The following is a 25,343-nucleotide window of genomic DNA, read 5'->3' as shown; positions in this document are numbered from 1 at the left end:
CTTTCTGTTATACGACCGATTAAAGTTTGTATTCTACCTTACAAAATTCATAAAATGTTTAAGCAGTGTCTAAAATAATGAATTTTACAGATTGTACTAATTTAAAAAAAAAACAAAACATGAAAATAAACATATTCTGATTATAAATTATTTTCCTGTTCAAATCACTGTATGCCAATTATATAACAATATTTACTTAATACACATTTATTTGAAGCAACAAGCCAGTCTGATCCTGGAAAACCAATCATCACTAGACCTAAGGTACTACTTTTAGGTACTAACGTTACATTCAATTGCTCTTCCACCGGATGGAGTCCATTACCAACAATAAGATGGCTCATAGATGACATAGAAATTACTGATGGTGTTTCTACCATAACTAATGGATCGACGGTGATAGCATCTTTGACGTTTAATGTCAGTAAAAACGTTCACCTGAGTGTATTTGCATGTCAAGCTCGCAACAGCAAACAGGGATTTTTCAGTTATACACCTGTGGAAGTCTTCTGTGAGTACAAAATTGTAATGACAGGCATTTAAAACGTCTAAAACCTGTAAATATGCACTAGGTGATATCTGTCACGGAAAAAACCCCAGAAATATGTAGTATCTGCGGTTATATCTCATAAGAAAAACTATTCATGCATACCAGCATACACATTCATCATCAGCACAATTTAACATTATACTAGTAATTTCTGTAATATCAAGCAAGAATACCTCCCTTTAGTTTCAATACTTATAAGACGAGTTTCGGTTAATCAAGTTGTGAATTACCTAATTACCACAACCAGAAAGAAGTGTTTTGTTGTTGCCTTATTCAAAAAAAGTTAAGTAATGTATATCTCGCAAGCATTGCTGTGATTCCTTGTCCGGGTGTGGCTACACTTTTGACCCTTTATGGTTAAATCTGCTCTTCATGAAACGTTTGTATTATGTTTTAGACTGTCAGACATATTGGTCCCGAACATCACTTAAAATACATCGATTTTCACAATGCTCATCTGGTGCAATGAAGCTAATACCATTTATGTTAATGTTATTACTACTACTGGGTCGATACCTCTGCTAATGGACTATAAGCTCCCGAGGGTATTGCAATCTCAGTATTTCAGTTTTCGCCATTGACATGAACATGCGAATGTTGTTTTTATTGAAATTTGTTGTTTTAAAGTTTTGAAATATAAGAATTTATTTCTCTAATTCTCTTAATGCGTGCGTGTTTGTAAATTTTAGGTTCTTTTCGGATACATCTGCTCATCAAGTTTGTATTAAGATTTAATTTTTTATACATATTGGCTTCGAACATAAATTTTCTTGAATTTTGCACATATTTACGTATTTACTAAAACGATATTAAACTACCAATGTAATCCAAACATATATGTAGAACTCGGAGGTGCAATGGTGACGCCGATCTGCGATGGTCACGTTGAAGTGCGATGGTCTGTGCCGAAGTGCGATGGTCCGTTCGCTGATGAGCGATGGTCTATATGACGCGTGACTGTTTGTTTAAAATCTCCAGATGTGCAATTATTTAATTGTTTTATAGTTAGTAAATGAAATTTTCATTATTGTCCATGCCTGTCCTTAGTTACACTTGCATACTAAATGAGAGATCGTCCTCTTTGATTTTCTGTATGTGAACATAATTCTGTTTTAAAATTTTATTTTTACCTGGTTCCTCTCATGAGTTCCTAGGGGCCTCGGTTGCCGAGTGGTCTAAGTAGTTACTACTGTAATCACTAGCCATTCAACACTGAGGTTGTGAGTTGGAACCCCGCTCGTGCGGGTGCACTCGACTCCAATCTTAATTGACTAGGATTGTCAGTTTTCTTATCGAAGGTAGGTGGTTTTCTACGGGCACTCCGGCTTCCTCCACCAATAAAAACTGGCCGCCACGAAATTGCCCAAAAGCGGTGCTTAAAAGTGGCGTTAAAACACCAAAAATCAAAATCATCAAATCATGAGTTCCTCGTTTACAGTAATATTATAATACGGAGAGTTTGTTTACGGACCCGTATGTATTTAGAGAATAATGCCACGCTCTATCGTACGTAAACTAGAACCTTTTGTAGATTTCGAAAAAAAATCGCTACAGAACGTTACTTTCCCCTCTCTACCAATCACTCTCCGTTTCCCGTAGTTTATAAGCCCCTTATTAACATAAAAAAAAACTGCTTCTACAGTAACACAATGTATCGTCGACCTAAATCAAACAAATTGCCTTCTACACAGTAGACATAAAAAACATTAAAAATATAGTTTATTTAGTTCATCACACTTCAGCATTACCACCATTGCACTTAGGCGTAGCTATCAACAAGATAGCGTCACAATGCCACCATCGCACTTCAGCGTGATCAAATAAAGGCAACAGTATACCGCTGTTCAATAGTCATAAATCGATTAAGCGAAAACAAATCAGGGTTACAAACTTAAACCGAGGGAAACACATCAACTATAAGAGGAAAACAACGGAACAACAAAAACACTGAACTGCAACAAAAAAAAAACAAAAAACACCAACATACATAGAAGCGGACTATATATATATATATATTTAATAACAACTGCCAAACTCCAGACTTGGTACAGGACATTTTAAGAAGAAATGGTGGGTTGAACCTGATTTTATGGCTAGCCAAACCTCCCGCTTAGATGGCAATGTTAAAAATACCACTAAAATGACAACATTACGTGACAGGAATATAGTACAAATAAACGCTAGAACACCCAGGACAGAGAAATACAAAAACGCACATCAGCGTCCAACCATAGCACTTCAGCGGTTTAGAGTACCATCGCGCTTCAGAGTCCTACATATAAATCATGTCTGAAAATTCATCTGAATATTGTTTACCGGACGCTTGTTCAAAGCCTGAAATAATACAAGGTGTTACATTGTACGTGCAGAAATTTGATGTTCTTAATGTTTTGGCCAAACATTTTTGAGGACATTTGGGGCTTTATATTGTTTCCAATTATTTTTAGTTTTATGCTTTTCGGCTCAATAATTTAGCAACCTACAATTATAATTTCGATATTTTTTTTTGTTTTTTGGGGGGCTAACCATGATTTAGATAACTAAATGGTATCATCATACCAACACTTGAGTATAAACCAAAATCTAATATAGAAAACCCCTTTTTAACACACTCAACAAGAAAAAAAGATCTAAAGATATTCTTGACCACAACACTGACTTTCAGAGACTCAGAAGCAGGGAACATTTTCTAAATATCATTTCATACTTGGGCCATTTTAGAAAAAAATGTCAATAAGTTGGGCAATCAAAACTATATATCAAAGAAAAAAGACAATAACATGGCAAATAAAATCCGACGAAAGAGGTTGACACCATAAGGAAAACAAACATATTGGTAGTTGGCCATGCCCCTTTATTCATTTTGAGTCCTTTCTAAGAATGAATATAACATGATGTTATTGCCAAAGCTTTGACTACAAAACGGACCATTTTATCCTCAGAAACATAGAGTCTACTAACAGGATATGTACTATATTGAAGTAAATGACTCAACATACGGAGTATTTGTTTTTACATACACAGCAATTGTTCAATGAATACTCCAAAGCACATATTGAGTGAATGTCCCACTTTCTGTACTTTACAGAACCAATGCCACAACTATGTTACTTTATTCACTTGTATCTCGTTTTTAACTGTCAAGTTGCATTTCACTTTAGCTTATTATTGTCCTAAATAGGCGTCACTTTTTACATCTTATAGTGTTATGTGTATCCTAACACAGTTACAACATCTTTGTATTTTTTTTTAAATACTTACTTTCAGCATAGTTTTGTTGTTATACCATTGTCACCTTTTCGAGTCCGACTCTTTAATTATCATATGGGGATACATATTTAAGGAAAAAGATTGATAAGATATCATTGCGGTTTCTTTTCTGTTTTCAGTTGATGATGTATAAATGTGATCTGTATAATAACTAAATTTTAGATGTATAAAAACGTGTGTTTGTTTTTATATTAAATATTATGTTTTAACTAAATTGTAGTGTTGAACGATTTTAAGATGAATCTATATATCTATATATACACATCAAAATATTTGTGATGCGAGAATCGTTAGCGATGTTACAGTAAGAAGTATTTCGGTTCAACAAATTGACGTCGTCAATGTCAATTTTTTTTTCAAAATATAATGATAAAATCTGATCATGATTTATTTATCATTTTCTTGTATAATGATTATTTATACGAACATTTCTTTCGACTTTTTCTTTGAAATCTTTCCTGTGTACTCTCAATAAGATGGAGGTCATTAATATAACCAGTGATTATTGTTTGTAAATATATTTAAGGACTAAAAAATATCAATGAAGGACATTGCAGTTCTTTTCCATTCGTTTGATGTTTCTGAGCTTTTGATTTTGCCATTTGATAAGGGACTTTCCGTTTTTAATTTTCCTTGGAGTTCGGTATTTTTGTTATTTTACTTTTTTCACGTTTTAAACCAATAAATCTCCAATAAAACTTTTGAAACTTTTTGAATAAAAAAAATCGACAAGAAGACTGACTGTATAAAAATAAGAAGATGTGGCATGCTTGTCAATGAGACGACTTTCCACCAAAAATCAAATGACGTGGAAGTAGTCAACTTTAAGCAATTGTTTGTCTTATACTCGTTATAATCTTTTTGTTTACAGATGCACCAAACATTACTGCAAGTCCATCATTACAATTTGCAAACTCAGATGATTACTCAGTTAAAATTATGTGTAATGTGTCGGCATACCCTGAATGGATAACAGCTATTAGGTGGAGAAAGTTGTCCGTGGATGGTCTGAAAAATACTTCTATCGACGCACTAGAAAGAATTAAAAAATATTCCATCGAGACAACAGAAACAACGTCAGTTTTGCAAATTTACAATATTGATTTGAATGATGACGCAAATTATATATGTTTCGCTACAAATGAAGTTGGTACTGGATTAAGTAATAATGCGCGAGTTGATGTTACTGACAGTAAGTTTATTCTGGTAGAATAACTATGGTTTGAAGTTTCTGATTTAAGAGTGATTTCATTGTCCTAAAACTATCTGCTGAAACTAATGTACAATATTTCATTGCTGTGTATACCATAAAAATTTGCATTGGAAAATATTCATAATATAATAAAAAATGTCTTTATGAATGAGTTACTAGAGGTCAATCCGTGTAAACACTGCTATGGAACGATCGACTCTAACTGTGAGGTGAGAATATAATCAGTCTACGGAGAAATGCACGAATGTAAAAATCGTTAAAACATGGAAACATAAACAAACGATGATAAGAATTTGTTGAAAGCCCATGTTCTCAAATAAAAGTAATATATATTAAATTGGCTCAGTAATCAAGTAATTAGTTATTCAAATGAAATCGATATAGGTCTAAAATATTTCGTTGTGGCTTGCAGTCACAAGTACTTATAAACTTTACCTTCTTCATTGGTCCGTTTAAAAAAGAAAGATATCAACTCCCTTTTTCCGACAGAAAGACATACAATAATTACGTTTCATAATCATTTAACTTTATCCAAACCTGTCATAGACAAAGTATGTTATTGCCAATCGTTTAAGCATGTCACTAATTCAGTTTTCTCCGTCCTTTACGTCAATAACAATAATGTGTTCAATTACGGGAACTGCAACTATTTGCCTTCACCTAGAGTGATTTGATCCAAAAATATTGCAATCTATGTCCTATTAGAGTAGAAAAAAAATCACTACTGCTCGTGGTAAATTATCTAACATAAAGTGCCAACCCATGGTAAAATCATTTTACAATCCCAATTTAATTTTTGGCATTCCTTTTTATCTTGTCCGAAAACACTCCTGTCGTCTATGTTTGAACATGAAAGTATTATATAGTCTATTTTTGCATTGGTTTGAAGTATACACTGTAATGCTTTAGGTTAGAAATTTAAATCAATTCTACTTAACATGTTGTGAATGAACTGACTGAAATTGTGTTGCAATATATTGATATTTTGATACAGCATATGCAAATTCAATTGTTCGTTTTTTTTTAATTTCAAATGTATATCTATTGATTTTATAATTTTTAACATTACATTTTATATAAAAAGAACTTAAATGAATTCAAATTTGAATTTCATTTTTTTTAAACCTGCAATATACATTTATTTGATGACTGCTATACAAATATTTCGATGTCGACCATTTATGAAAATTTCGGCTTTCCTTCTTTTAATTTCTTTCATGTACACTTGAGCAATCGGAAAAAAATCATTGGATGCATCAGATATGATTTTTAATAATTAAAGACTCGGATAAAAATTTTGAGGAAGAAAGAAAGCGTTGCATTGTTTTCAGGTTGGTTTATAATATATGCGTAACATCCAATTTGTCTGCTTTTGTATATATTTTCTGAAACAAATCGATTTAGTATATGTCTCATTACTTTCGGTCATTTATATTTGTACCAGGTTTACCAAATGTTGTTGTGAGTCCATCAATACAGTATGTAAACACAAGTGCTTTTCCAGTAATAATTATGTGTAATGTGTCGGTATTACCGAAGGCAAAATCGACCGGGTGGAGAAAGGTATCATTGGACGGCCTGACGAATACTACATTAGCGCTAGGAAGTGATGGAAAATATTCCATTTTTTACTTCGATACAACATCACAATTGACAATTAACAATATAACCCTTAAAGATGATGCTAATTATATATGTTTTGCAACAAATACAGTTGGAACTGGATTTAGTGAAAATGCTAGAGTTAAAATTTTAGGCAGTAAGTTTTTTTTCAATTTTTACTATTCATGAATTGTTGTAATGTTGTCCCAAAATTATCTGCTGAAACTTTTATTTTATTTTTCACTGTTCTGTATGTCCTAATATTGGAATACAAAACAGTTTAACATGCTAGTGTTTTTTTCCACGCTACAAATAGGTTATAATGTTAAAAAAATGTGTGAAAACAGAAAATAAAAAAAATCACTATATGTATTTATTCACACTTCAGTCACGACAGTCTTATTTCCTGTGTTCACTTTGTATTTGATTGGCCTTTTAGCTATTTTTATGCGAGCATCACTGATGAGTCTTATGTGGGCGAAACGCACGCCTAGTGAACCAAATTTGAAACCTAGTATCTTTGATGAGTTTTTTTTCACACTTTTAATTGTTAATCAACGAAATAAACAAATAATAAATTGAATTGAAACTTTCACACATCTATCCATACAGCACCTTTACATGCAATGTAAACTATAATGCATACATTTGCTTTTGGTCCTTTTATGTTTTATCAGCTCTAGAAAGTTTTTATTCGGGTTGGAGTTTTAAACAGTTTGGCATTAGCATCATTGAGATGACATTACTTATAAAAACGCGCATATAATGCAATATAATTGGTATCGTTAATGATATTGCTATTCCTACACTGTCTATATGTTGATCACTGTTTGTGATATACGAATTTTTATTTAACAAAGCTTCTTGGTTAGGCCAAATCTGTACAAATAAGAAATGTTCAATACAAACGCTGTCATTGTAAAAATGTTTTTATCGAGAAACTGGGTAAAAGATGTATGTTTTAAACGATATATAATCTTTTTGTTCATAGGTTTACCAAACGTCACTGCAAGTCCATCGATACAGTTTGCAGATTATGGTGTCTCTTCTGTGACAATCCTTAGTAAGGTGTCGTCATTCCCGGAAGCTACATCTGTTGGATGGAGAAGATTTAACATGAGTGGCCAAGCTTTTACAATAATAGATGCATTAAACAGTAATGGAAAATATCATATTGTTAATTCACAGAAAACGTCAAATTTGACAATTTCAAATATTGAATTCGACGATGAAGCAAATTATACTTGTTTCGCCACAAATGCAGTTGGTACTGGATTTAGTAATTATGTCAGAGTTGGTGTCTTAGGAAGTAAGTTATTTCCTTTAGATTAAAACAATTTTTACTGGAACTTTACTCATCATTAGTACTTCTATTCATCCCCTTGAATAACAATTCATTTTTAATTGTAGTATATCAATATAGAAAAGAAATTATTTGTAACACAATCGAAGAGTCTTTTGAACAATAGTGAAATTGTAAAAAGTCTGTCATATTCTAAATCAGGTTGTTAGTTTGTTCAGTTGTACTGTTTAAGGTGGATGGGATGTCTTCCTCCATCTTGGATTTTGAAGTAGCAGATAAGAATTGGTCTAGACTTTTAATGAAATGTGTAAATTTTGAGAGTAGTATGTAATTCATGTGTAAGACTTTTCATGTTAATATAGAAAATCATGTGGTTTTTTTTCATATTTGCGGCTATATTTTCTGAAAAAACACAGTATTTTTGTTTGATTGATTTTTTTTTCAACTTTGCCACGTAAGGGAAAATAACTCAGATAATAGGGGAGATAACTCAGATAAAGTAATTTTTATAATAGAATGTGTTGTGAATTTACATATTTTAGCAAAATGTAGCAAGAAAAAAGTCCGGTGACCCCATTTTTTCTTTTTCTTATCTGAAAGCATGCTATAAGAGCGATCTTCTCACATTGTATCGTAAAATTCTATGGTGTAGTTTTCTTTTTGTCACACAAAATTGGATTTTCCATGCATAATCTATAAAAAATCTGACAATTTTGCACATACTGTAGCGCGAAAAAAGACCGGTGACCCATACTTGTTATTATGTTTTAGAAAAAGCATGAATAAAAAAAACATTCTGACAAATTAAAATTCTATGGATTTTAATTATGACCGACATCCACCTTAACATTGTTTTATTGGTGCATTTTGTAGCTTTATATATATGGTTTATGTTTTTCTTGTCAATGAAGGCCGCTTGAAGTTTTAAATCATTGTACTTTGGCCATTTAGTGGACAGTTGTCTAATAAGTAAAATAACATAAATGCCGGACTCCGAGGAAAATTCAAAACGGAAAGTCCGTAATCAAATGGCAAAATCAAAAGCTCAAACACATCAATCGAATGGATAACAATTGTTATATTTCCGACTTGGTAAAGGCATTTTCTTATGTAGAAAATGGTAGATTAAACCCAGTTTTATAGCTAGCTAAACCTCTGACTTGTATGACAGTAGCATAAAATTCCATTGTATTGACAACGATGTGTGAACAAAATAGACACAACAGGCACAAATGTCAAAAATAGGGGCACAGCAGTCAACATTGTGTTATAATCTCAATCACTATAAAAAAACAAATATGTAACAAAGAAAAACAAAAAAGGCACACAAACAAAGCTCACCAGCAAAAACGAAAGACAAGAATACAACATTTTACCATATCACAATAACACAATGACGGGATGTAAATAGAAGTTACACCAAATCTACTATTCGTATATATTAGTAGTGCAAATCCAATTTGGCAACGTCCAAACAAAATTCGATTTTAAATTAAGTATAAAACACTCATTACTAGCTACTGAATTTAACATGACACCAATTTTGTTCATAGAAAAAAATATATTATTATTTTTTCCTCAGAATTATGTAAAAGTGTAATCTTAGAAAACATGATGTATATATGACTCCTTATTCGTATTTGATAACCTTATTCGAGGGACAAAATTAAACATTGCAATATATTGGTGCCTGTCATCCGATAACTACTTTTAACTACTGTACTTATGACGATAATTTTCTGTGATTGTACAATCTAACATCCTCTACTATTCAATGAATGGTCAAAGTATTTTATACAGTTGAACGCTAATGGTCCTACATACTACCTATCCTAATGTTTTAGCATTCGTAATATTAAGTCCTTATGACAAATTTACACTCAATTCGATGGGGATATTGATTGATATTTTAATGGATTGGATCTATTGTTATTCACATCCTCATCGTTTAGGTTACTCATCAAACAACTTTCATACAAGTGGGGGGTTGAGCTACCTATACAATATGAATTAACTCATCATTTTTTGTCGGAAAATGTCTGTACAACGTCAGGAATATGACAGTTGTTTTCCATTCGTTTTGTTGGTTGATATAGTAAAGCGTTTGATTTTGTCAGGTAATATTAAATTTATATTGACAATAGATTCTTTTTTTGCTCTGTGGTGGATGGTTGTTTCATCGGCAACCATAAGACATCTCAATTATTATTTTAAACTGGGTATATGTAATTGCTAATACTCTTAAATCAGTACTTTATGTTTTTTTTCTTTATTAGCAGGGTGTTATTTGCCTTAGAGTCGAAATAACGAGTCAAGCCCTTTCCAACTTATCTTATAATTTGTACTTATATTTGTGCTGTTACACCGCAGACTAGGTTAGTGGGAAGGTTTAGCGCTTAACAATATTTTGACCACTGCCACATTCGTTATGTGAATCTCTGAAGTCTTGGAATCAGTTATTCAATTGTTGTTGTTAGGTGCTCACTGCCTTATTTTTTCTTTGATTTTTGATTTCAACATAAATCAGTTCCTTGGTTTATTTTTGAGTTATTCATATTTTTTGTGTCATAAAAGGGAAGCGAAATATACCAAAAGGTCATTCAAACTCACAAGTCGAAAATACTACTACTGACTACGCCATGGCAAATAGAAATGTCGGATTAAAAATGCTCGCAGTTGTCCTCTAAGGTATCGTAAACACGCTAATCTGATACAGAACTCAGGCATTGATTGGAAGATGGATGTTCACATGTTATCACTTTCAGAGCATTGATATATAACTTATTATTTGCTTTTCAATTTCACCTTATTTCCTCGAGCGTGGCTGATATAATGACCACTATTTATTATAGTGTGCACTAATATTGCTAATCTTGAATTTAATGTTTGCATCGTTATTCCATTCTTCAGAGTGTATGAAGTCGTAATACTTTAATATGTTTGTATTAACATGAACCAATTGGGTTAAAGACATCAGTCAAACTTGGGTAAACTGTATCTGAGGACGTTTTCACTTTTGATTATTCAGAAAAAAATATAACTTTTAGAAGAACCTCACTGAGTCCCACAACAAACACACCGATGACTAAATCATCAAAATATTGGTCCGAGGACACAGTTATCGTCCTTAGATTTTCGTTGTCTACAAATATAGTCCTTAGTGTGGACAGTGTATAACTTGCAATTTGTTTTCATGCACTTTCCAAATTTATTTTTTTATATTTTATGCATGAAATATTAAGTAAGGGGATGAAATTACACGTTAAAGATATTTGGGTACTGAATCTTTCTGTTAAGTAGTGGTTTGGTCCAGTTAAAAGAGGTCAAAAACTAGTATGTCCGAAGCTGTCAAACTGAATTTTAGACCCCCTTAACACATAATTGTCAATGTTTTGAGTTAGAGCTGGTAGACTTTTCTATAATTTTGATATTATTTGTCCCAATAGTAGTACTCTACACTGTAAAAATCTTTTTGAGATAGAGCAGGTGCTATTTTTTTAATTTGAATTTATTGTCTAAATGAAATGCACTACGAAATAACTGTGTTCTCGGGCCTATTGTTTAATTGACAACATATTTGTTGAGTTTAGTGGAAATGTATTTCTGCAGACAGTCGGTATCATAAGGGTTACTAATTTTGCATCATTACTGGCCGACTCATATCAAGCAGAATTAATACAGAACCTTCTAAAAGAAAAAAAGAAATAAAAAATCTTGCAGAGTTCTTCAACTTCACTTTTAGATAAACTAATGACGTTCTGTCACTCAGGATCAAAAACCCATATTTCAATGAGTGCGTACATCTCATATATCCATATGAACTTGAAATGAAGGACACACCAGAAAGTAAAAGGTCTGGTTCATATCTTTTCATCGATATTGACACAGTTGGACAACTTGAAACTAGAACCTGTGAAAAACGTGATGATTTCAACTTTCCAATTGTCAACTTCTTATTTCTCAGCAGTAACATACAACTTGCTCCATCGTATGGCGTTTACATATCTCAATTAATACTTAACACTCCTCGTGCATGGTCACACTATAAGATTTCATTAACAGGGGAGTATTTTTTACTCAAAAACTAATCCAACATAGTTATCCGGAAATGGACTGAAATTTACGTTACATCAAGTTATGCTCATATGGTGTTCATGCGGTTCCCTCCATTTCTGTTTGTTACCTTGATTTGTCTCTGAAGAATCGATTTACGAATTTTAAATATCGGTTTACTACTGTCGCAGTAGTATAACCGATATTCTTTAACGTAATTCCCTAAGCCTATATCATATTTGCTCAGTCGCTCTATAATTGTCGTATCATGTATTTGGGATGTGCGCAGAAATTTTCAGCGACATCACAATGTATGAAAATAGTTCACATTGACGTCACAATATGTTGTTAAATACTACCAGCAACGTCTTAATGCATGGAGGTTATTGTACCCACTGTCTTAACGTGAAACTAATAAAGGTAGGGGAAAGGGAAAGAGATTGCACAATCATCATAGCATCGTTCGACGCAATATAAAGCTTTCGTGATCGGTTGCTTCGCTAGGTCGCCTAATAGGTTCATTTCATGGCTCGAAGCTGATATTGTTAGCTATCAATGTGCATTGAATAGAAACCCCTATAACGCATATTTACCATTAATAATCACATTTCTAAACAGAATGAAGAAAAATATGCTGAATGAATGTAATTGTACAGTTCCAAATGTTTATTTCATTTTAGGAATACCACAAGTTTCAATTCCAAAAAGAACATACACTGTTATATATGGAGAGAACATCACAATTCCCTGTACTGTTGTTAATGGTAGGCCAATTCATTTCAGAGTAACATGGTATTATTTCAACATTAGCAGTTTTGCTATTTTAAATGTCGGAGATCCTTCCAAGTATATCGGTGGTACTCTGAATATCCCAGCTTTGACCATTCTCAATACCAACAACCAAGATGGCAGAGTGTATAAATGTGAAGCCGAGAATCAAGTAAACACCACACAAAGCAATGATACTCAGTTGAATGTTATAGGGGGTAAGATGGTTAATTTATTTGTTCTTACAATTCACCTGACTAGTATATTGTCTCGACTGCGACGAAAGTCGCAGTATGCGAGACATAGGTATTACTATCCGGCGGCGTAAACTATTTGTATAAGGCTTTATATTTCAGAAGATAGAAGACCTGGATGCTTCATATCTTGTATGCAGATACCTTATAAATACAAAGTTTTCGTCTGTCATTTTTCCAATGTCCCTGACCTCATTTTCATTGTTCAATGAATGCTTGAAAAAAAAATTGTCATGTGAATTTCCCTATTTTATGAGTAATAGGATAACCATATTTGGTATATGGGTTCCTTGCAACGTCTATCTGTCCGTCAGGCAGGGTTCACCTGACCTCGACATCATTTCATAGATCAGTGATCAAGGTTAAAGTAACGTGAGTAGGTCCATTCCTCAAATGCTATAAGCAACATGTCAACTATATGTGGTGTATGGAATGACTGTAATGGACACATGTCAGTATGGCATGTTTCATCTGACCTTGAACTCATTTTCATGGTACATTGCTCAATGTTAAGTTTTGGTGTTTTGGTCTGTTTATCAGATACTATAGGCAACAGGTCAACTACATTTGGTGTATGAAATGATTGTAAGGTATACCTGTCTGTCTGGCAGGTATCATCTGACCTTGACCTCATTTTCATGGTTCATCGTTTTATGTTATTTTTTTGTGTTTTGGTCTGTTTTTCAAGTTCTGTAAGTAATAGGTCAACTACATTTGGTGTTAAAATGACTAATGGTTACATGTCGGTCTGGCAGGTTTCATCTTACCTTGACCTCATTTTCATGGTTCATTGGTCAATGTTAAGTTTTTGTGGTTTGGTCTGTTTTTCAAGTACTATAATCAATAGTTCATCTATATTTGGTGTATGGAATGATTGTAAGGTATGTCTGTTTTTGGCATGCATCATCTGACCTTGACCTCATTTTCCTGGTTCATTTTTGTTTTGGTCTGTTTTTCAATTATCATAAGCAATAGGTCAAATTCACTTTGTGTATAAAAAATTGTAAGGTGTATATTCTGTAACCTCGTTCGTCATTTTATATAGTTTGTTTCATTTTATTCTTAATCTGTTTATGTGTTCCTGACCTAGAAGGATTATTCATCTTTAAACCGTATAGAACTTCAAAATATCGAAATCACCGTTACCTTTTCCATTTCTCACACGTATCCATTACAGGAAAACTGCAAGGTCATTACGATACCGAGAAATATTTCGTAGAGACGTCATCTTGGACAAAATTTGTGGCTAACCACAGAGTGAGGTAATTTTATAACATTGCATTTGAAGCCTTGAAATGGCTCTTTACACATTTGATCCTTTTCTCCGTGAAATACTGGAAATTTAACTGTTCTTGAAAGTACAACATTTTCTCGCATTCAATGGACTGTGCTATCAATTATATTTGACTTTTCATTCATCATAACATTAATTCAAAACATTGTAAATTTGTATTTTATTTTGTATTTCAGCTTTTTACCATTTGTTAGATTGGTTCTTGATTAAAGTATCAGCACATGATAGTCTTTTCTGCTTGAGCCCAATCGTCGGTTATACTTAATGGTTAGGCCATTACAATAAAAAGTCTACAACTTGCCTGTTGTGTCTCACAGGTTACGCCACTCCACGTCAGTTCTACGGCTACAACCAACGCGTCATCCCTTGACGTACAGTAAATTGACGAAAACTTGTCTATACATACCAAGAAAAGGAACTACAACGTAGCATCGTTCGTACCTGTTACATCGACAGTACGCAACACAACTTGTGTGTACCAGGCAGCAAACTACCAACGTTGGCAACAGTTTATTTAATTTTTCTATCTGTTAGTTGATTAAAAACATGAATCCTGAACACGCTGATCGCCAAGATGACCCTGAGCGTCAAGAAACTGAACTGCACGCAAAAGCGAAACTGACTATAGATGCTGGACAGCCTGTCGAAACTCCGTCTAACGTTGCACACTTAGAAGAATTTGCCGAGAGTAGGTGAGTACGTAAACTCACGGATAAAGGTAAAGGAACATAAACAGAAAAACGTGACAAGTTATATCAAGAACACTAGAGGCCCTCTGGTCAAGTATTGAATTCCAGTTATTGGATTTTGCCCCCTAGCGAACTGCAGCAATTGCTTACAGCACAGGAAAAAATTGTACAAGCCTGTACTAATTATCGCAGGCTCATAGACGAGTACCTGACATTTTTGAAGAATACCAGAACGTTGGACAGTCTTAAAGACATTGATACATGTAATTTTTCAACAGATATTCGTCTGTCCAAAGTGGATCTGGTCATGGAAACATTACACGAGCATCGCCTCGCCCTGACAAAGGCTAAATCCACTAAAACAAGGACTTCCAAGAGTAAGAAAACCTCACACAGCGGAAGCTCCAACGTCTCTGATATGTCAAGCCTAGCACGGAGGAAGCGTGCCAAAGCAGAGGCTGCTAAATCAAAAATAGTCTTTGCCGAAAAACATGCTTTGAATCTTAAACAGGATGCATTATTAGAGGAACAGGCTCTGTTCAGACAAACTGAAATCAAAGCCGAAATGGAGCAATAAGCCATTCAAGCAGAACAAGAAGCCTTACGTTAAAAAGTTCAAATGAAACAAGAAGACTTACGTAAACAAGAGGCTGTACAAAGAAAAGTTCAAATGGAACAAGAGGCTGCACAAAGAAAAGTTCAAATAGAACAAGAGGCCGCGTACCTGAAAACTCAAATGGAACTGGAGGCCGCACAAAGGAAATCTCAACTAGAACAAGAGGCCATACGCAGAAAAGCTCAACTAGAACAAAAGGCTGCACGTGTTAGCCGGGAAAAGGTTGAACTAAAGGCCAATTTGAACTTTCTCGAAGCACGGAGAGAAGCTGCAGCCGCAGAAGCCGAGGCTCGTATCCTGGAATACGACGACATCCAAGCGCTTGGCGATCTCCCTGACGATACGTAAGACCCGCTCCATCGTGTGCAAGATTTCGTCAACAAACATCCTGTACCAACTGCCGTTCAGGAAATTACAGCCCTCAAAAGATAAAACAAACTCCGGTTAAGATTGAGCTTAGTCATGAAGCACCAGAGTTCGTACCATCCGTGGCTTTGAACTTGCCATCACAAACACCTGCTGTCTTGCCTACATATACTAAGTCACCAGAAGTTACTTTAAAGATCCCAGATCTGGGAACAGTAACTGGCATACAAAAACAAGGCGTTTCAGGAAGATCCTTCCTGTACACCAAAACAGGGCGTTTCAGAGGAAATCCCTGTTGCACACCAGCAACAAATCAACCGTACATCGGAGATAACTAGATTTCTCCTACGTAAGGACCTACTGTTCTCCCGATTAACAAGCTTTAACGACCGGGCAGAATCCTTCCATGCATGGAAAGCTAGCTTCAAAAACGTCACAGACGAGTTATAAGCTTCTGACTCTGAACAGATTGACCTACTGATAAAGTTGCTCGGGCCAGAGTCTGCTAAACATGCCATTAGCATAAGAGCGTCAAACGCCAATAACCCTACAAAAGGCATACATGGATTATGGAAGAGGCTTGGAGAGCGGTATGGTGCTCCAGAAATGTTGGAGGCCTCATGCACGAGTAAACTTGTCAACTTTTCAACCTTAACAAACAAGGACAACGCACGTCTCTATGAACTGTCTGATATTCTATCAGAAATAGAATATCACAAGGAAAATCCCAAGCTGGGATCTCTGCTGGCTTATTTTGACTCACCATCTAAAATTAACCCTATCATTGAAAAACTACCCTATGGACTTCAGGAAAAGTGGATAACAAGGGCATCTAGATATAAATTGAACAACGACGTTGTCTTCCGCCGGACAGAGTTATCTGCATTCATCAGTGAAATTAGCAAAATTATAAACGATCTTGGGTTCATCTTTGGGTCAAAAGTCACACTAAATAAACAAGGTGCTCCGCCAAGGTTCGCGTCTCACCCTAAGACTAAAGTAGGTGCCCATAAAACACCGGTTGAGCAGCAATCTGTAGACGCCAGCAAACAAGGTCTTTTATTCTGCACAATACAAAGCATTCCTTAAATGAATGTCGAGCGTTCCGAGCCAAGGTGATAGAGGAACACAAAGGTCTTTTGAAACAAAACGATGTCTGTTACAAGTGTTGCGATTCAACCACAAACAAAAGTCGGGAATGCAATGCACACATAAGATGTAAAGAATGTGGAAGTGATCAGTTGTAAAGAATGTGGAAGTTAACAACATACCACCGCACTTCACATCACTAGACCACAACCACTTGCACGTTCTCAGTCTAGCTCGCCCAGACAAGCCTACGGCGGGGAGCCAACAGAATCGGCTGAAACTAAGTCAACCTCAGTTAATCCTACCTGCACCAAGTATGCAAGGATACAATCTTGTGCTAAAATACTACCTGTGAATGTTTATCACAAGGACAATCAGGACAAAGTTATCCGGGTGTACGCCATCATTGACCACCAAAGCAACCGGTCTCTTGCCTCACCCGAATTCTTCAGTCTTTTTAACGTACGAGATAAACCGGAAAACTATACCTTGTCAACATGCTCTGGCAGAGTAATCACTTCCGGGAAAAGAGGAAGAGGTTTCGTCATGGAATCAATAAATGGTAATGACAAATTTGACCTTCCTTGTGATCATATTCCAAATAATAGTGACGAAATTCCTACTCCTGAAGTCACAATGCATCATCCTCATTTAACATAACTCAGAGGAAGCATTGAAACTGGGTTGGGTAGTGATAGGAGAAACTTGCATTAATAAGCAGCACGTACCTTCTGAATAAAACGTCAAAATTACGAACATTTTACCTACAGGACAACCGTCAACCTTTCGACCATGCACAAGCAAGTTTCACATCCGGGAAAATTACACAGACCCCGTTAATAAAGATTTACAATCGCCACTCTTTGAAATATCAAGGGACGATGATAAGCCTCGAATGTCATATGAAGACAAAATGTTCATGAGGCAGATGGACAACGAAATTTTGAGGGACTCGAAGGGAAGTTTGGTAGCATCGTTACCGTAACGTGTTCCAAGACGGTCATTGCCAAGTAATAGACAACAAGCTCTTCATCGTGCTAATCTGTTCGTTGCCAGTCTGAGAAGGAACACAGTAAAATGGGAACACTTTCTCACATTCATGAGTAAGATTCTAGACAAAAATCATGCAGAGCTTGCTCCACCGTTGGACAACCATGAAGAGTGCTGTTACTTGCCATTATTTTGTGTTTATCACACGAAGAAACCCGATCAGATTAGGGGTGTGTTCGATTCATCCGCCAAATTTAACGGAGTATCACTTAACAGCGTCCTGTTAACAAGTCCCGACTAAACCAATGATCTCTTGGGAGTACTGTTGCGTTTCAGGAAAGAAATAGTTGCAGTAACTGCTGACGTTCAACACATGTTTCACTGTGTTGTAGTCAGAAAAAACCAACGAAATTATCTGAGCTTTTTATGGCATAAAGACAACGACCTACAAGAGAACCTTGTCAAATACAGCATGAGAGTTCATGTTTTCGGAAATAATCCGTCACCTGCCGTTGCTACGCTTGGACTCAGAAAGCAGCTCAGGCATCAGAACAAGAGTTCGGCAGTCACGTGACCAGTTTTGTTATAAGAGATTTCTATGTTGACGATGGTCTTACGTCATGTCCTACAAAAGAAGAAGTAGTAAAGATCATGAAGGGCACACAACAAGCATTAGCAAAATATGGAAACTTACGGCTTCACAAGTTCTCCTCTAATTGTGCGGAAGTTATGTCTACATTTCATGCCTGTGATTTGGCTTCAAAACTTAAGGATCTAGACTTAGATGTCGACAGCAAACACCTGCAACGTAGTCTTGGACTCACATGGGACGTGAACACTGACAACTTCTTATTTCAATTGTCATCAGAAAATAAATCGATCACTCGAAGAGGGATTTTATCAACGACAAACAGCATCTACGATCCTCTTGGATTTTTAGCTCCCGTGATTATATAAGGAAAACTCCTACTAAGGAAAATAGTATCAGAAACCGACGATTGGGACCAACTTCTCTCTGATGAGACTGCAACTGAATGGAAATCTTGGAGGGATACTCTAATAGCTATTGAAACATTGCGCATTCCACGTACATACGTGCTGTATCTCAGCAAAACTGCCACAAAGGAGTTACTTGTCTTCTCTTATGCGTCAGAAAAAGCCATAGCAGCTGTTGCATATCTACACACGACCGACAGTAGTGGTGATCCAAACATTGGGTTCATTCTTGGCAAAAGTTGCACCTGCAAGTGGTCACACTATTCCACGACTTGACATATCTGCTGCCGTATTAGCGGTTGAGATCACACAAACCATCGTTGATAACTTAGATTCACACATAGACACCGTGAAATTCTATACAGACAGTAAAGTGGTATTAGGTTACATCAGTAACGAGACAAGAAGATTCTTTATCTACGTTGCTAATAGAGTAGAAAGAATAAGGAAGTTTAGCTCTCCAAGTCAATGGAGTTATGTACCAACCAACCATGATATCGCAGATTCGGGAACAAGGTCCGTACCAGCCCACGAAATTAACAGTAGTGAGTGGTTATTGGGACCGAGACAACTATTTTCCTGAGAACAGAAGGAGAGTCCCGATGACATATAACAACTAATAAATCCAGAAGAAGATGGAGAAATCCGTGCAACTGTTAATGTTGCAAAGACAAATGCCACACCTCAGCGTAAAGGTATCGATAGATTCAACCGATTCTGCAACTGGACATCACTTGTGCGAGCGATAGCCTTTTTGGAATGTTTCTCCCGTTTACACGGGTCAAAACAGACAGAATCAGTGACGTCTCTAGAAATCTTTACGAATGCCGAAAACTTCATTTAAATGTCTGCACAACACGAAGATTACGGAGAATAAATAGATAGCATTCGACAAAAGGAATAAATCTCTAAACGTAGCCCGATAGCCAACCTCAATCCGTTTTTGGACGACTAAGGACTACTACGAATAGGAGGCCGTATAGTTAAATCTGACTTAAACCTTCGAGAAAAGCAACCATTGATCTTCCTGGACGCCATCATATAGCGACACTATTAGTCCGACACTACCATAACAAAATTAAACATCGAGGTCGCCACTTCACAGATTGAGCGATTAAATCAGCAGGTTTCTGGATCGTCGGAGGAGCAAAACGCCTGATTTCGTCTATTATTCACAGCTGCGTGACATGCCGCAAACCAAGAGGAAAAACCGAGTGTCAAATCATGTCTGATTTGCAAGAGGACCGTCTTGAACAGTCACCTCCGTTTACTAACGTTGGAATAGACACATTTAGACCATTGACAATGGTTTCACGTAAAACACGTGGTGGATACGCCAACTCGAAACGTTGGGCAATTCTATTCACATCCTTAGTGACAAGAGCTGTTCACATCGAACTCATCGAGGAAATGAGATCTTAAGCCTTCATAAACGCTGTCAGAAGATTTGCCGCTATAAGAGGTCAAGTTAAGATTTTCCGATCTGACCGTGGAACAAACTTCATTGGTGTAATCGACGATTTAAAGATTGACTCAATCAACGTTGAGGATGGACCCTTAAAGAATTTTCTGTACAATTCTGGTACAACTTGGATCTTCAATTCGCCGCATTCGTCCCACTTGGGTGGAGTCTGGGAGAGAATGATTGATATCGCAAGGAGAATACTTGATTCTATGCTTGTCAACGCCGCTGGAAGGAGTCTTACACTTGACGTACTAAATACGTTCATGGCAGAAGTTTCAGCAATAATCAATTCAAGACCTCTGGTACCAGTATCGACAGGTTCAGAGAATCCGTTAATCTTAACCCAAGCTATGTTATTCACACAGAAGACCGATTACATCTTAACTTCATATCAGCTTGGAGAATTCGGCAAAAGGGATCTATGTCTAGACGAATGGAGACGTGTACAGGCTCTGGCCAGTGTTTTCTGGTCCCGTTGGAGGAGGGAGTACCTGCCGTTACTACAACAACGACGAAAATGGACCGGAAATCGCCGTGATTTCATCAAAGGAGACGTCATTCTTTTAATGGATAAAAACCTTTGTCGTAACCAGTGGCTCGTTGGAATAATAGTAAACACATTTAAAAGTTCCGACGAACATGTCCGGAAAGCAGAACTTCGAATAATCATAAATGGAAAAGCCACTATCTACACTCGCCCCATCGTGGACATGATTCTTCTCTTAGAGAACGACCTTGTATAATTCTATGTACATATATTGGATCTATTCATATGTGTTATATTTTATGGAATAGTAATATCAGATAAATATCAGACGGGGAGTAATCTGTAACCTCATTCGTCATTTTATATAGTTTGTTTAATCATATTCTTAATCTGTTTATGTGTTCCTGACCTAGAAGGATTATTCATCTTTAAACCGTATAGAACTTCAAAATATCGAAATCACCGTTACCTTTTCCCTTTCTCACACGTATCCATTACAGGAAAACTGCAAGGTCATTACGATACCGAGGAATATTTCGTAGAGACGTCATCTTGGACACAAATTGTGGCTAACCACAGAGTGAGGTAATTTCATAACATTGCATTTGAAGCCTTGAAATGGTTCTTTACACATTTGAACCTTTTCTCCGTGAAATACTGGAAATTTAACTGTTCTTGAAAGTGTAACATTTTCTCGCATTCAATGGACTGTGCTATCAATTATATTTGACATTTCGTTCATCATAACATAAATTGAACACATTGTAAATTTGTATTTTATTTTGTATTTCAGCTTTTTACCATTTGTTAGATTGGTTCTTGATTAAAGTATCAATACCTGATAGTCTTATCTGCTTGAGCCCAATCGTCGGTTATACTTAATGGTCAGGCCATTACAGTGTATATGTCTGTCTGACAGCATTTATCTGACCTGAGTTTCTGTGATGCTTTTAGTTAAACCTTTATCTTTAAGACTTTCAACATAAAATCAATGGTCAGTAAAACAGGCGAGACATTTCAGCATGTGCACTTTTGTTACTGTATATTTATGTAATGTATAAGTTTGTTGGGTATATGTTGCGCATTATCTGCCTTTATGTGTAGTAATTTGTGGAGAATTGTTTTCAGTCTGCTGAGATGTTGACTGTCTTCGGTCGACAAATAGTTATGCAAATCTTGGTATCGTATTTCGTTTTCAAAATACGCCAAAAATAACAACAGGCAAAAAAAAAAACCAAAAAAAAATCTCCGAATAAAAAGTAAAAATTTAATTAAAGAATATCGTTTTGAAAACAGGAACTGTTGATGTCTTTGTAAAAATGTTTGTCCAGCTACTAAAATAACTCCTGATCGAACTGTTGGTATTGTAATAGTTAATAAAAATTCTCTAAGGCTAAAACTTCAACTGCAGTGATTATCGTGATACAATATATGTTCATACTACATAGAATTAATCGTAAAATATATTTTTGTTCATATATAATCTAGTGTTTGCTGATGGAATATTTGTTAAATAATTAATTAGTTTTTCTACTACAAAGTTTAATAACTAGTAATGCCTCGGTAACTATTTTTCTAAACAGAAAGGGGTTGCAAAAATGTAATGTTTGTGAACTGTTGTTCTCCGTTAAACATTGTTTTACTAAAGATTTTATTATAAAATGTTATATCAACGCAAATACATGAACATGCACGCACACAGGGTGTTGCAAGTTGTGCGTTTGAGCTCATTTTCATTTGAAATCTATTAATAAGTATATATTCAAGTATAATTTTGAACTACACAATAACCATTAAAGTTGATATTTTTGTTTGGTTCGTTCATCTACAAATACATACCCTATAAAATCAAACTCCTTTAAAAATCAAAATGTACATCAAAAGAGTAGCCGGATTGGAAGTATCGGTGCACATTTTTTGGGGGTAATTAATGGCTAACCCATGGAACATTAATGCTGTTCAAGTTAAATTAATGATGAATTAACAGTTTTTCGTAAGCCAGAATATATGCATACTTTATGTTATCCATTGTAGCGATAGACATTTTATATTGTTTTCCATTTGTTACATGTACAACTTTAAGTTGTGAGAGAATTGAGGACATAAATAAAAGAGCGAGTACATCATCATTATGAGACAGAAAAACCAAAGACATATATACCCTCAACGACAAGAATATTTTTGAAACAAACTTATTAGACTGCACATTTCTCACTATCTAATGGCTATTATAGTTTCATGATAGATTCACCAAAAGCTACTGCAAGTCCACCATTACAAATTGCATACTTTGGTGCTGTTTTAGTAACAATTACATGCAGTGTGTCAGCAATCCCATCAACAGTAGCTGTTGGTTGGAGAAAGGTATCACTGGACGGCAAAACAACTACCGAAATAGATTCATCAATTGGAAATGATGATTACCATATTTCCAATTCCACGTTTTCGGCAAAACTTAATATTAAAAATATCGACTTTCAGGACGATGCAAACTATGTATGCTTTGCTATAAATGCTTTTGGAACTGATTTAGTAATAATTCTAGAGTTAATGTCACAGGCAGTAAGTTAAATTTCTGTTGGTTGAAACATAAAAAACTCTCTTTCACTAGCACTGTCAATCGTTCAAGAAGGTAAACAGTATCATTTGTATTATTGAGTTGAATTGCACATGTCTAACCCGATATTTACAGTCAATGTAGGGTAGAATTAAAAGATTTATAACAACTCTCTATGAGACTTTGACATGCAAAAAGTATAGATACAATCTGTTAAAAAAAATCCCAAAAAAAGATAAAGCAATCCTGGGTTTATTGTATTGAATGTAGAAAATTAGTAAATTTAGTTTTTCAAAACTCGTCAACCCATTTTGAACAAACAATATTACTCTAAACGAAAGTGTTGTAACAGGTAGGAGTCACCTAATATAGACTTGCACCAAGCCACAGTACTGGTACGTTTAAGATCATGGGAATATAATGCCAAGTAGTACTAATGTATAAAATGTTAATATCTTAGTGCTCAAGAAACACACAAAAAAAAAAAACAAGAGTTTCTAGAATAACCGTCATCATGTTCGTTCCAACAGTTTGAAAAATCATTAAATATTACTTAAAACTCACAACAAGTTTAGTAGAACATTAAAGTATGTATGAGATAGTTGCAACCTTAGTGTAACTGAAGAGGGTATCAAACTTCAATTAATTAATGTATTACAGTACTGTGACTTGACTGGTAGTGTTGCTCTCCACCTATTGCAATTTATTCAAAATGCTGAACAAATTGCAATTTGTTTTATAAAACCAAACAGTTCAACTGGTCAGAAATTTGAACAAACTGCTGTAAAAAGCCACAGTCAAGTCGTGAAAGTGCGAGGTGATAACATAAAGCATACTAACAGTGTGTGTAGAAATTTTATTGTTATTGTCATGCTAAAGGTAGTAATTTTGAATTGCTATAATAATATCCAAACTAAGCTTTCATACAATTTTTCTTTCGAAAAGTCTTTCTTATTCATAAGAATCAGACATCATTTGAATTAAAACATCTTATATTCAGTAAAATATATGTGAAATTACAATCCGTTGTTAATAAGTTTCCATGGGAGATAACATATAACATTATTCTATTGTGTTGTTCTAAATACGTCTAAGGTAATCCATTCCTGGAGGTTATTCAACATTTTATAAACAGTAAATGAACAGAAAAAGTAAATTACAAAAACTCCGATTTCCAAAGCAAATTGAAAGCGGAAAGTCCCTTATCAAAAGCTCAAACAAATCAAACGAATAGAAAAACAACTATCATATTCCTGCCTGGGTACAGGCATTTCCTTACGTACAAAATGAACATATCTATAATATTGCATGTCAACACAAAAGTTTTGACTGATTTACCAAACGTGAATGTATATTACAAATTCCATACTTTAGTGAATCTTTAGTAGCACGCATATGCGCATATACATGTTATTGGATCTGTTGTGTTATATGGAGATCGTTGCAAGTAAAAATATCAATATAAAACAGTTTCTGAGTTTCAGAGTCAACGCACGCACACAATAAATATCGTATTTTTGTGCTGTATGCTCTCCATTATAGCATAGACATATGATAATGTTCTGATTCTAAAACACGTCATATGTACACCCTTTAGTACTTGTTTAGATAATGAATAACTGAATACTTAAAGGTTACACAAAATATAGAGATAGAAAATCCAAGACAAAAATACACCCACGACACAAATGGTTTTGTGAACAAGCTTATAGTATTGTACTGTATGTTTCATACTATCTATCTTAAACCATAAGGGTGAATCGGGATAGCAATATGGTCCC

General features: G+C 35.1%; 1 protein-coding gene across 1 annotated transcript; it reads left to right on the top strand.

Moving 5' to 3' along the window:
- Positions 1-229: 229 nt before the first annotated feature.
- LOC127701993 (neural cell adhesion molecule 1-like) lies at positions 230-23,576 on the top strand. Its single transcript, XM_052205964.1, has 6 exons — positions 230-511; positions 4,692-5,012; positions 6,478-6,792; positions 7,627-7,944; positions 12,672-12,977; positions 23,311-23,576. The coding sequence occupies exons 2-6, from the start codon at positions 4,760-4,762 to the stop codon at positions 23,574-23,576; spliced, it is 1,458 nt and encodes a 485-aa protein (XP_052061924.1). The 5' UTR covers positions 230-511; positions 4,692-4,759.
- Positions 23,577-25,343: the final 1,767 nt, after the last annotated feature.

The sequence above is a fragment of the Mytilus californianus genome, unplaced genomic scaffold (assembly GCF_021869535.1).
Source record: "Mytilus californianus isolate M0D057914Y unplaced genomic scaffold, xbMytCali1.0.p SCAF_5, whole genome shotgun sequence".
NCBI lineage: Eukaryota > Metazoa > Mollusca > Bivalvia > Mytilida > Mytilidae > Mytilus > Mytilus californianus.
Note: the sequence above shows the minus strand (reverse complement) of the source record. Positions and strands in the feature narration are given on the sequence as shown.